This window comes from Microtus pennsylvanicus, chromosome 10 (genome assembly GCF_037038515.1).
Source record: "Microtus pennsylvanicus isolate mMicPen1 chromosome 10, mMicPen1.hap1, whole genome shotgun sequence".
In the NCBI taxonomy this organism is placed as follows: domain Eukaryota; kingdom Metazoa; phylum Chordata; class Mammalia; order Rodentia; family Cricetidae; genus Microtus; species Microtus pennsylvanicus.
The window spans coordinates 105265926-105280229 of record NC_134588.1 but is presented as its reverse complement, the minus strand read 5'-3'; the positions used below and the strand labels follow the sequence as shown (position 1 = coordinate 105280229).

At 41.4% G+C, this 14304-nt stretch overlaps 1 protein-coding gene across 1 annotated transcript in view; it reads left to right on the top strand.

Moving 5' to 3' along the window:
• Nucleotides 1-7550, top strand: part of Spata17 (spermatogenesis associated 17) — a 176815-nt gene extending 169265 nt beyond the window's left edge. Inside the window, 2 exon segments of the mRNA XM_075987601.1 lie at nucleotides 3640-3722; nucleotides 7117-7550. Of these exon segments, the coding sequence (XP_075843716.1) occupies nucleotides 3640-3720 (81 nt within the window). The 3' untranslated portion in view covers nucleotides 3721-3722; nucleotides 7117-7550.
• Nucleotides 7551-14304: the final 6754 nt, after the last annotated feature.

The following is a 14304-nucleotide window of genomic DNA, read 5'->3' as shown; positions in this document are numbered from 1 at the left end:
GATTTCCATCTGCCATCGATTTACAGCATCAGTCTGCTTTGGTCTGAAACAGTGCTGTGTGGTTTGTTTTAAACTCGTTAGTGTTTTCTGGTCCAGTATGTAGTTTGTCTTGGTGGTATTTCTGTATGAATCTGAGAAGAGTATGCGCACCCTGCTGCTGGTGGATAAAAAAGTCTATAGATGTCAATTGCATCCAGTTGATTGACAGTGCTGTTCAGTTCAATTACATCCTTGTTGATTTTCTACCTGCTGGATCTGTCAGTCACTGATAAAGGGGTACTGAATTTACCAAGTACAATAGAGAATCCATCTACTTCTCCTTACCAGGCCTATGAGTTTTTGCCTCATGTATGTTGGCCCTCTGATTCTATGCACATATACGTTAATGATTGACAGGTCTTCTTGGAGACTTGACCCCTTTATCATTCCTTAATAACTGTCATTATCCCTGACCATTTTCTTATTCTGAAATCTGTTTTATCCAAAATTAATATAGCTGTTTCAGCTGTCTTTTGGCTAATGTGAACACGGTGTTTCTTTCTCTGACCCTTTATGTTCTCTATTTGTGTTTTATATTTAAAGGAAGTTTTTAGATGATATTATTCAGAATCTACTGTCTTTTATGAGCCATTTAGACCATGCCCTTCTAACCTGACTCTGAATGCGTTTGGACCACTGTTGTGGTGATCTACCATTGTAGAACTGTTTTGTCTTCACTACACTTGACCTTTATTTAGTTTTAGTTTTTTCCTCTTTTTCTGGTTTGTCTACTGTTAGTTAATGATTTTATAATATTCTCCCCACTCTCAGACTCTCAGATGCAGACCCTAACGTATTTTTTACAGTCACTCTGGAGTGTGGACTACATATTTAGAGCAAATGAGTCCACTTCCCAATAACATTACGTTGATGGTAGTTAACGGACATGAACAGATTTCCCTAGTTTCTCTCTCCAAACCTTACCATCACACTGCCATCATTTGCTTCCCTGTCCATCTCTGTAGACCAATCACATCGCTGTTACGTGCCTTCATAGCAAAGACTGTTCTCTGATAGATTAACAATATGAGAAACTAAAGATTTCAGTTTTTTCTTTATACCTAAAACTAAATTTCTGACTTCTATCACATTTTTCTTTCTCTTTAGCATTTCAAGTGGAATGGGTCTATTTGTTTTGAAAGTTAAATAAAACATTGCTGTGTACATTTAAAAAACTGAAGCTACTCACGGTTCTAGGTTACATTGTCCATTAAATTACCAACACAAAAGTCACACACGTTACATGGACAGACTTTATAGATTGAAGGTGAAGAGCTGTGTGAGTTGTGGTAAACATGTCTGAGATGCCATGTGGGCTGGAGTTGGATTACCTCCACAATACATCTAGAACAGAAAACAAACAAAAAACACAACTATAGCTGCTGAGCTTCACAGGAAAATCTGACCTCATTATACACAGTCCACCTAATCTGTGCTTAACTCATTTGATTTTTATCTAAGTTTCCATCGCAAATATTCTTTCTGCACTCAGGAGCAGTGCCAGTAACAACTTCTATGCCACTCAGGCAAGACAAGCACAGAATGACAGGTGAGGAAGTGAGGAAGTTTTCCTGAGTTAGGTGTCAACGCAGGTCTTTGGGTGAGAAGTCTGTTCAAGGCAGAGTCAGATCTCTGGTGACACCCTGGCATACCACGGGTTCTTCTGAAGCTTCTCTTTGTGTACTTGTAAATGTGGCCCCTCTTGGGAACCAGACCAAGGATGGAGGCCCTCTTAGTTTGGGCCAAAATTTTCTCCGATAATAGTTAGACTCTTAAGAAGGAATTAATCCTCTACAAAGTCTGACCATTTCTTTACAGTATTCAGGGGTGGTGTGGGAGCTACCTCTTCAGCACGTCTGTTTGTTTGACCTACATGCTGTGGAAACATCCACTCCTTAATCAAATGCTGCTAGTCTATCTCCCAGCAAAAACTGACTTCTCCAGGTGCCGTCTAAAGAGCAAGTCAAGTCCAAGGCTTACACACTTGACCTCTGGTGCAGTCATGTGGACACACCACATTCCTCTTTTCATGAATTCAGTTGACAGATGTTTGCTTGGCCCAACATTAAGTACAGAACCCCACCCCCTAAAACCAAGGCAAAGGCAACCATGTTGCAAATATCTTGAAAGTAGCTGATTAAATTTTATGTTGGCACAGCTCAGAGCTGCTTGTGTGTGCTACCCATAGGCATTAAAATTGTGTTTGCAAGGTGGGATGCTGCACGCCTGCCATCCCAGAACTCAGGAGGCAGGCACAGCAAGACTGCCACAGCTGAAGGCCAGCCTGACCTGCCTAATGATTCCCAGGAATGCCAGGGCTGCAGTAGACCTTGTCTCAATAACTAAAGCAACTGAGAGGCTTCTGTAAAGCAAAGGACACGGTCAACAAGACAAAACGACAGCCTACAGAATGGGAAAAGGTCTTCACCAACCCCACATCGGACAGAGGGCTGATCTCCAAAATATACAAAGAACCTAAGAAATTGGTCATCAAAAGAACAAATAATCCAGTAAAAAATGGGGTACAGACCTAAACAGAGAACTTTCAACAGAGGAATCTAAAATGGCTGAAAGACACTTAAGGAAAGGCTCAGCATCTTTATCCATCAGAGAAATGCAAATCAAAACACTTATTCCACTTACACCTGTAAAAATGGCCAAAATCAAAATCGCTGATGACAACTTATGCTGGAGAGGATGTGGGATAAAGCAAACACTCCTCTATTGCTGGTGGGAGTGCAAACTGGTACAGCCCTTTTGGCTATAAGTATGGTGATCTCTCAGAAAATTAGGAAACAACCTTCCTCAAGACCCAATAATACCACTTTTGGGTATATACTCAAAGGATGTTCAATCCTACCACAAGGACATGTGCTCAACTATGTTCACAGCAGCACTGTTTGTCACAGCCAGAACCTGGAAACAACCTAAATGCCCCTTGACCAAAGAATGGATAAGGAAAACGTGAAATTTACACAATGGAGTACTACACAGCAAAATAATAATAATAATAATGACATTAAAAATAAAAATGAAATTTGTGGGCAAATGGATGGATCTACAAAACATCATATTGAGTGAGGTAACTCAGACCCAGAAAGAAAAATATCATATATACTCATAAGTTTTAGACATAAAAAAGCCTACAATTCACAATCCCTGAAAACCTAGGCAACAAAGAAGACCCTAAGAGAGGCATACATGTATCTAATTTACATGGAAAGTAGAAAAAAGACAAGATCTCCTGAGTAAATTGGGAGCATGGGGACCATGGGAGAGGGTAGAAGGGGAGGGGAGAGGATGGGAGGAGAGTGGAGAAAAATATATAGCTCAATAAAAACAATAAATAAATAAATTTTAAAAATCAAAGAAAACACAAATTTAAAAATTAAAACACAAAATTGAATTTTAAATTTAATTTAAAAGCTTTAAACTAATTAAATCTTGGCTGCTAATTGTGTATAGAGAGTGTGATGGGGAAACATGGAGCGCTATTGTTAAAATCTTCCTCACAGTTCAGATTAGTCCCAGGGATGATGTCACAATGATAGCAGTATGAACCAGTGGGGTCTCTGTGGTAATCCCATCTCTTTCCTCTAGGATTTTCAGACTGTTCTACCATCATTTGACCTCTTCTCAAAGTATGGAAAGCTATATTCGAAAGCTGGACAAATTGTGTAAAGGTAGGTATTTTTGCTGAGTACATCACAATGTATACAAAGTAAACAATCAGGAGAATAACTTAAGTGTCAGGTACTTTAAAATGCTATAATCAGATTTATGTAAGATAAAATTCCATAAATTCCTTTTATTCTAATCTATTGGTTTTCAACACTTGATATTATTTCCCAAATATCTTTTCTAAAATGGACTAAAAATGTATCAACAGAACTAAGAGAATTCTGGGATAGTCTTTATCTTTTAACTAAATGACATAGTAAAGATTTACACAGTGTCTGAAAATATACCAGTGGTATCCAACAGGCTAAACTGTTTCTCAGTACTATATTAATACAATACAGTTAAAGTTTCTTTCCTTGTTATGTGCTTTATTTGAGGTACCAGATGCCTTGGGGGAATGGAAGGAGTGTAGGGTCTCTGATAATTAGCAAAGTTTTTAGGATAGACAGGAAAGAAGGCAAACAACTGAAATCTAAGAGCCACATGAGCTTTCGGTGATGTTACATTTACCACTAAGGTGTCTTAGGATAAAAAATGATTGCAATCAAGCTAAGATCACAATACTAGACAGTATTGTGGTAAGCATTGCACAACTTAAGCAGGCATGAGATGAATGAAAGACAGTTGAAGGGGAAGGTCAAGAATAAGAAATGAGTGGGAGAATTGCCCAGTGTCCTCCTGGGCCAACAGCTGAGGGAACACATTGCTCTGTTGGAAAAGACATGACATATACAAAGCCTTCCCTACATTTGGTATTCATATATCCTCTGCCACATACATCTTTGAGGGCTTCAATTTGGTTATTAATATATTAAAGACAGATACAAATACTCACTGCTTAACTGTTCCAAAAGAAAACATAAAAGGAAATGTAAAATATTCTAAATTAGTAGAAAAATGTATATATGTATCACCAAATAAAAACAGTGTCAAAGGTTCAAAGTTACATTACTATTGACTAGCAATGTATCTATGAGCCATAAGATGTTATATATGTGTGTGTAACTTTTGATTCAAAGATTTATCAATCCTATTTATAATTATTTTATAAAGAAGTATTTCTTGTGTGACACTGTTTCTAGGAGACACGAGCAGTCCTCTGTTTATGTCAGATGAGGGACTGATGACAGAAAAAAATAATCACATCACCAAAGTCCACCTTTGTGACCCAGCAAGTTTATTGCATTGTGTATAGGGGTGCTGGGAAGAAGTTACTTACAGGCTTATGAACACCTCAAATGCACCCGCATCACAGAGAGCCCACCCCAACCTGGGTGACAGCTCATGAAAGATGCACCCCTGAAGCTCTCTGCAGGACTTGTAGACAGCTCAGTGGGATAGAGAGGATACTCTCCTCAGCAGTTGTTACTGCTTATATAACCTCTGGGAGCGAGGGTCTTTGTGAATCTGTTTGGCTTCTGGGACTTTCTGACCATTGTGAGTTGTTTACTTCCTGAGTCTTAAGGGACAGTCTCCTTTAGAATTTCCTGAGTCTTAAGAAGCTTCCATCTAAGATGAAATGTTCTAATTCAGAGGAAATTACTAAATGACAATATTGGAAGCAACTTAGATGCTCATTAATATATAGTAACTTCAAGGAGAGCACATATGCTATAAGTCTATGCTGTAATAAGTGCTCACAAATCTTTACCTGCTGATCTGACAGAGCACCTGCCTTGTATTTCTAAGAAGGCCACGTTTGAAGCCACTGTGCAATTTGATTACATAATAATGTATGTGTGTACATGTGCACACATATACAGCATGTCCATTTAACACATTTCTATGTACATGTGTATATACATTTATGTATTGCAGAAATGATAATGGTGGCTATGTCTGGCTGGTAAGATTTTCCCAGATTCTGTTTTAAATTTCAACCTTTTTGTTTGTTTGTTTGGTTGGTTGGTTTTTGTTTGTTTGGTTTTTGTTTTGTTTTTCAAGACAGGGTCTCACTGTGTAACCCTAGCTGTCCTGGAACATCCTATGTAGACTAGGCGTACCTCGAACTCACAGAGGTCTGCCTGCCTATGCCTCTCCAGAGCTGGGATTAAAGGCGTGCACTACCACTGCCCGGCTCAATTTATTTTTAAATTTTCACTTAATCAAACAAAGACAGTGTTAAACCAAATTCTTCAGTAAGGCCTAATAGTTCTCCTCCACAATTACAAACACTGGGCCATTACAATTCTACTTACTCATGATAATTTAAGACAGTTATTTTTTCTGAAGACAAAATACTTGCTAAATTATTGATAGTGAAAGATAAGAGCAAGAGTAACAAATGTTTCACATTGGCTCTAATTAAACTGGGCAACGCAAAGACACCAATGTGTGGCAGAATTTAAAGAAATTGTTGACGACCCCTCTTCGTGTTTTAAGTATTTTGTGGATTGGAAATATTAATTTCTTTCATTTGCCTTTGTATCTGGTCATTTTTTATAGCTTTTAATAGTTTTCTAAGTCAATCTCACCTAAATTAGAATACCCTGGGCCCTGTCAGTGTTGTGGTGTCTTTTCAGCTGATTCATCCCACTAGACAGGAATAAGTAGAGTGGAAAGACATTGACATGAGAAGCTGAGATCATTGTTTGTATTTATGAATGGGGCCCCATGTGGCATGCATGGGAGTTTTTCTGTATTGTGTTCTGATGAATGTCCCCAGTCTTCTTTGAAATGGGCTTTGGTCCAGCCTGTCTTCCTGCTAAAATGTGGTTCCATTTGGAAGTCAAATGAGATGAGTTTTAATTAAATGTTTGGTTAGACATGAAAAGCAGTGTACATTTTCCCCTTCGGCATATGAATGACTCAAAACTTGAAAATGAAAACTAAATCCAGTTGACACCTGGGTTGGGAAAGGGGAAAATGGAAGCTTCCGTTGTCTTTGTACAGAGGAAATGGTATTCTAGCAACTAGGTGAGGAAGACAGACTGTATAAGGGAAGAGTGATAAGCATCATTTAAGCTACACATTTGCCTGCGGGGAGTAAAATTTTTAAGCCATTAAGAAAAATGATGAAGCCTAGCTATTCATATCAGCAGAGCATGAATTTGTAACTTTAAATCTAGTCATAGTGAGCTGGCAGAGAGCCAAGTGTGGACACTTCTGTATGACTCTGGCAAACTCCTCACACTGAAGACTCTGTCCTCACCCACCGGCTCTGGGATGCCTGTGTTTTGCAGTAACTGAGGCAGAGTGTTAGACATTTCCTGCACTAGTGACTCCTGTCTTCCAGGTTGCTAATCCGATGTGCTGTCACAGACATCAGACGGCAGGGAGAATAAGCACAGTGTCAGAGAGCCAAGGCACCGTCTTGACTTCCTAGCCAGGCACTGAGCCAAAGTTCAGTGAGAGAATGTGAGAATTTGTTTTAACGAGGTGCTCTTCCTCTCTCAGTGTGCTGCTGACTTTAGAGAAGAGAAGACGAGGAAATGAGGTGAAGATGAAGTGAGCACGAACAGAAGATGCCACTGCCCAGGGGTCCAGGCTCTACCTGCATGGTGGATGCACAACCTTGATCTCAGTTCTTTAACCTCTGTGTGCTCTTGTGAGCGTCGCCTCCCTCCCCCTCCCTCCCCCTCCCTCCCCCTCCCTCTCCCTCCCTCCCACCTCCCTCCTCAATTCTCTGGCTCTCTTCCTCCTCCCCCCACTCCAGTTCTTTCTCTTGCTCTCACCTTCTCATATTCAGAAGAAAAGTTTAAAACCATCTCTGGTTGTTTATAAAATTTTCTAGTTTGAAAGGAAAATACGAAGGAGGCTCTTATAAGAACTAATCAGATTTACTGATAAGGCAGACTCACTGTGATCAATAAACGATGACATTTATTTTACAGTTTGTGTGTATTGTGTGGGGGAAATGACTTGTACGTGTCATGTGTGGTGTTTGTGAGGGTGAAGGAGGTATATATGAGTGTGTGGTGTGTGTAGCTGTGGGTGTGTAGAGGGATTTCAGATTTCCTCATTTATCTTTTGGGACAAGTACCTTTGGGCGTTTTACCTTTGAGAATACCTGTAACAACCCGAGTGACCATATTCTGACCCCCGTCACTCTACTTACAAGTGATGAACAACTTTGGTCTCAGTCCCTTTGTTACTGGACAACAATTAAAAACAGCTAACACATCAGTAGAACCGCAGAGTAGGAAAGTTTGCATAAGAGTTCTTCCCCTAGAAAAATAATGGCACATTATCCCAGCTATATATACTCATGATTCCGAAGAGACATAACAAACCTCTTTGAGCACCCGCACAGAACCAGCAAAAGATTAAAACAAGGTCCAATTTGATGAGGTAGCGAGTTTTACTGAGGTTACTTATAGTCACAGTAATGGCTCAAAGAATGACAGCTGCATTACCAAAAGCTCACCCCAGCAAAGGTGAAACGTAGAAAGCTGGAAACGTAGAACCCACTGCACACCTTCCAGGCAGCTTTACAAGGTAATGGCTGTTTGCAGCTCTGTTGGCCTGCACCCCTTTCAGGCAGCTCGGCTTGCCTGAGAGTCTCTGAGCAGTCCTCAGCCTAACCTAATCCTTACCCTAACTCTCATAAGCTCATAAGAAGGAGGAGACTGGTACATCTAGTCAGGTTCAGAGACTTCCTCAAACTTTTGAGTTGTTCAGTTGCTTGCAGTATAGAATGTTTCATCTCAGAAGAAATTGCTACACAACAAATGTCCTTGAACTTGAAGTCCAGCGGACTCAGAGCAGTGAGTGTGTGAGCCAAACTCCACTGTGCTCAAATGCATAGACGGGAGCAGCAACAAAGTCATCTGGTCTTGTGGCTCTGGCTATTCCTCTATGACACTGTATTGTGGCTTGTTAAAAAGCCAGGCTCTAATAAAGTTCCTGTTTGTTTCAAAAGGCTTGAATTTTCCTAGGATGTTTGTGTTAAATAGACAACTAAGGTTCCCATGCCCTTGGTACCATCCCAAATGCATCCGCACAGTGAACTTTTCTGCTAGAGCTAGTGTGATGTTAATACTGATTGTCACCTCAGCAAGGGCTGCAGTTGCTTAGGAGACACGTTCTCTGCAAGCATGAGGACCTGCAGTCCAGTCTCTAGCATCCGTGTACAATGCAGAGCATCACTGCACAAGCATGTAAACTCAGGGCTGGGGGTTAGAAACAGACCAGTGGGTCTGTCGGCTAAAGTGGTGAGCTTCATATTAATGAGAGATCCTATCCCAAGGGAAGAAGGTGGAGAGGAAGAAGGGAAGATGCCCAGTATACTCCTCGGGCCTCTGCATGCTCATACATGGCTGGGTGTACAGGCTCTCTCACATGTATTACCACACATACACAGCACATACTGCAATCATTCAGCAATAGATAGATGACCTGGTATTTCTTTTTTTAAAAAGAATAATATGCTTTCATTATTTTAAAATTGTAAACTATTGCATCATTGGTAAATTGATTATAATAAACTTAATTCTTCACAATACTAATTTACTTAATGGCCTAAAATGCACAATACTTTGAAATTTTCATGCATAAAATGTCCCATTTTTATTTTTGTCATTGTGGGAACACAAACATATCCTAAAAATAATTTCCCTGAGTAGTAATTTTGCTTAAAGACATCTTCTTTTATCAAGTATGTAGAGCTCACTTTACAGGCTTTGTGTGATTAAAGAAGAAAGCACTGAGCCCTAGAATGGGAGTCTGTGTCCAGGCTTGTCCCCACTGCTCCCGGCTGAGACCTTAACCATCGCTCCAGGGAGCTCAGTCAGGAAGGAAGACCACGCAAAGGGAGTGTACAGGTGGGCACTGACCAGAAGAAACCTCAGGAGACAACAGGTAAGAAACTTGAAGTACGCAGCAGAAATAGGTGTTTTCATTTTCTGCTCCTGTTACAGAAGAGCACATTTTTTTTTTGTTAGAACAAATATCAACCAAAAGAGAAACATAAAATGCAAGACCACGTGCTTGACTATGTTAAAAAGACTTCAAGGAGGCCATGCCACCAGAGAGGTGTGAGCCTCCCCTGGAGGCATTTCTGGTCTTTCTAAACACTGCAGAAGAAAGGAACTAAAATCCAGGCAGACGATGACAGAGGAGAAATGACAAAGGGAAGCCACCTTTGTAGTCTCTTGGTGCTAGGGAGCTAGGTACTGAGTTCACGGATATGTGGGAGGTAGAATCAGTAAATAAAATACAGAATATGGCAGAAAACAGACATAGGGAGCACTGAAGTCTTCCTAGTCCATTTGCGATTCTCTATTTCTTCATCTAAATTACAGATGTATCATTCATGAATTACATACTTTCCAGAAAGGATATTTAACTTCATCAAGCATGGAAGGCAAGAATGCAGGGGGTTAAGGCAAATACCGTGCCCCTGGTGAGCATTCTCTCTGAAGATGCCAGTCTTTGGCTTTCTCATATGATTATGGGCACTGAAAAGGGAGTGGCAAATGCACACTGTCTCATTTCTAAGAGAAGCTTTCAGTACTCACATGAAATGTCCATGGGACATTGACAAAGATTACAGTCATAAAATTTATGCAGAGGACAAGCAGAACTGGGTTCTTGTCTAGGCTTCTGCTTTGGCAAACCATGACTGACTGTTTCAAGTGCCAAAGACACTTATTCTGCCTGCTGTCTTGGCAACACTTCTCGCCTAGCTTGCCTAGCCTCAAATTTATCACCTAAAAATTTGAGTGATAATTCTTTCAGGGTTACTAAAGGGTTAAAGTCACTTAGCTTGGCCCTTCTGATTCAACGTTTTCTCAGTAAATTGTTAACATCGTTTGGATCGCTGACTGCTGTCCGGGGCTGGCCAAAGCAGACAGGGAGATGTGGTGACAAAAGAGGGGCATCTTGAAACAAAGGCATGCACCTGTAGCTTCTCACACCCACGTTTTCCGGTCACCATTGTCTCCCTGACTAACTGCCTTCCTGACCTAACTTTTCTCCTCTATAGCTCTAATAAAAGTCCACACCACTTGTTTAGAATGATTGTGAGCACTGAGCACACTGGACATGCACATCCATCATCTTGTGCTCTGTCTAGACTTACTCCGTCTTCCCTGACATCATGTTAACATTGGCCCTAGGCTAACCTTTCTCTAGACTTCGTCTTTCCTGACTGACATCATGTAACCTGTGACCTTGATTTAGCCTTTCTAGACATCGTAACAAACATCTGAGGCAGGAGATTAAAGAGGTTTTATTTCATCTCACAGTTTCAGAAGACTTAGTCCATGGTTGTTTGGCCTCTAGGTTGAACACAACCCAGTAAGAGTGGGAATCTGTGATGGAGAACCTTCTTGACCACATGGTAGACAGGAAAAGACAGAACAACGAAGAGGAGCTGGACATACCTGGGATGTGGCTTCTAAAGGCTCCAGTGCCCTACTTCTTCCAGGTAGGCCCCACTTCCTGCCGTTGACAGAACTCCAAAAAGTAGTGCTGGTGTGAGGGCCAAGCTTTCACACAGGTGTATCTTCAACCCGCCACAAGGTTCGATTTCTGAAACTGTATTCCTATCTCAAGGAAAGTGCCATGCATTTCAAAAGTTTCTGTGGACTGTCCTAAGGCTCAGTGAAGGTTGATGGTAGTGTCGTGTTTTTCTCTGAGGTGTACATATTCATCCTTTCAAACTGACCAAAAAGGGAAGTTTGGTCCATATCTCTGTCTTTGAATGAAACCTTTGTACCACATACAATACATGGTGTGGGCATTCTCATGAAGTGAAAAGCCGTTGACAATTGTGTGTTCACATTAGCTCTTGTGTCTCAAATTTTACAAACTTTCTAAGTAATCTTTTATATTTCAAAACCTGTGGCCTTATGTTTTTGGTAATTCCTACCAAAAAAAATAAGTCAAATGAAAAACAAAGCTTGGCAGACAAAAGCAAATTGGAACAGTAAATTGGGCAGTGAATAACAGCCTCATAATGGGGGATTTTGGTGCATATTTTGACCACTTAAGTTAATTTAAACCATTTAAAATGCATTTAAATCTTGGTACAGTGGTTTCTGTCTATAATCACCATATTCAGGAAGCTGAGGAAAGACGATAACTACAAGTTCAAGGCCAGCCCAAGTTAATAATGAATTTTAGGCCAATCAGAGCTACACAGCAAGTTACTATCTCAACAAAGGGCAGGGGAGGGCTGGGAGGATGGCTCAAGCCTGACAACCTGAGATCAGATCCCCAGAACCGCAAATGCTAGATGTAGGAGCTGTATACAGCCACAGTATTCCCAAGGTGAGGTGGGAGGCAGAAACAGGAGAACCCCTTGGAAGCCCGCAGGCCAGATAGGTGCAGTACACAACACTGTGAGAGAGAGAGAGAGAGAGAGAGAGAGAGAGAGAGAGAGAGAGAGAGAGAGAGATAGCGCCTGACTTAGGCAAACTGGGAGGTGAGGAATGTCACCTGAGATTGCCCTCTGACCTCCACACATGTCATATGGTATGCATGTGGCCTCACACGCTATGGTGTGTGCAGACATTAAACACCCACATGCACAACAGTTAATACTTCTAAATGCACGTGTGTATACTTGCCCATCTTTTACCAATATTTACATTGGCACCTATATAATGTTTAGTAATTATCTGTCTCCGTGAATTCACAGTTATTTTGATTACTATTTCCAAAACCAAGTGAAGTTAGGAATATCATTTCCATATTGAGCCAATAAATTCAGACATGAAAATATTAAAATAGGGAGTGCACTCAGGCCTAAGGTGAGGTCATAGCTCCCCTGTGCTTACTTGTTCACACTGTTGAGAGCAGTCCTCCGAGGCCATGCTGTGTCCTCAGCCACAGGGTGTGTACCCATTAACTGTTCCTTTGACAATCCTGGGTGTGATGACAGCCGTCTCTTTTGCTCTGCATTTTAGGTCCAGACATCCACTGGTTCCCTTGTAAGGTTGCTGTGAAGGAAGAGAGATGCTTCCTCACTTCTTGTAAGTACAAGGAAGTAAACAAGACAAAACCGGAAGTCACATTTTCATAAGAAGAGCACAGTTATTTTTAAGTAGTGTGTGATTGTGCATATGTGCATGTATGTTTATGTGCATATGGGCTCATGACAAACATTAGAATGTACTTAAAACATTTGAAACGTCTCATCAGACATCGCCCACAGGAACTCTGAGTGCTCACATTCTTGCTACTGTGCTTTCTGAAGCTACAGAAACATTCACCCTCCGTTGCAGGAAAAGTGTGTAGAAATAAAGAGAGCAAGTCAAAGTCAGAAAGAGGAAAAGGCCATGATGCCAAGTAGGGAAGAGAACCATGGTTTAACTAGTTCCTCCCACAGTGCTTCCAAACAAATCTCTCTGCTCTTCTTGAGCTGGCAAATAAGAAATCAACCCACAAGATACATGTGTGTGCTGTGCTCTACGAGCCTCACCATCTGTCTGCAGCATGCCAACCTACAGACGGGCTGCAGGGAGAATAGGGCTTCAGAAGACACAGCAGAATCCAGAATGCCATTTTCTTCTGAATATCAGGCTTTCATCTCTGCCTTCTGCAGTATTTTTCCATCTCTTGCACTCCGTGGCAAAGGTGCCGATTGCCGGTGGGACGGTAAATGATCACATCCCTAACCTTTTGGGGCAACAAAGTGGTTTCAAATCTACAGCCCAGATGGGCTAGGCAGGTTTTATTTTGGCAAAGACTGCCTGTTCAGATAAACCAAAATTTACACATTGGAATCCTAAACGTTGCGATGATTGATCTTGTCAACTAGAGTCACAGTAGAAGCAAATATCTACACATCTGTGAGAGATGTCTAAACTAGGTTAGCTGAGGTGGGAAGGCTCTCCTGCATGTAAGCTGTTTATTCTGTGAGCTAGAGTCCCAAACGGAGCACAGAAGAAATGGAGCTGAGCAAGGCCCCCTCTGTGTCTGCCTCTTACTCGGGACACTGGAAGACCAGCCCTCCTTGGCCATGAGAGACTGGGTTAGACCCAGTCTATACTGGGTTTTCCTTAGTGGGTTTCTGTAACTGTTCATGGGGCCTGTGTTGTGGGGAGCCCAGGGTCTAGTTTGCTGGTTCTAACCTGGTGTTTTAGATCTAGTTCGTGCTCTGTTGTACATGGCTGTCGTTTGCATAGGTGGAAGGACACCCGTGGGGTCCTTCTCTCCTGTGTTAACAACTGAGGCTCCTCAAGTCTGCCCCGTCTGCCCCACTCCCTCTCCATAACGGACAGTGCTGATCCTAACACTCGTGTCCACTCCCCTGCACTCAGGAGTCTCTCTGTGGCTATCTAACCACCTGCTGCCATCTGGATTGGGAACCAAGCTGAAACCCATTTCCCATCTTTTTATTCTCAATAGAGTAAAGCTGAGAAGAGACAGCGACAGAGATTTGAGCTTCTTCATACTTTGAGCCTGCCCTGTTTGGGGTACCAGTTCAAGGCTGATATCAGTGCTCCCTCTGTTTCAAATCAAGATAAGGAATTATAATAGGTTGCCAACTGTGTCCTTAATAGCTCAGATACCTTTAAAAAGAACTGTTCTGAGCTGGTCACAGAGAGCAAAATACCTGTAATTGGCAAAATCCTTAGTGTTAGATTGTTAAGGGATGATGCCAATGAAATTCCGTGACTACATGAAAACATTATA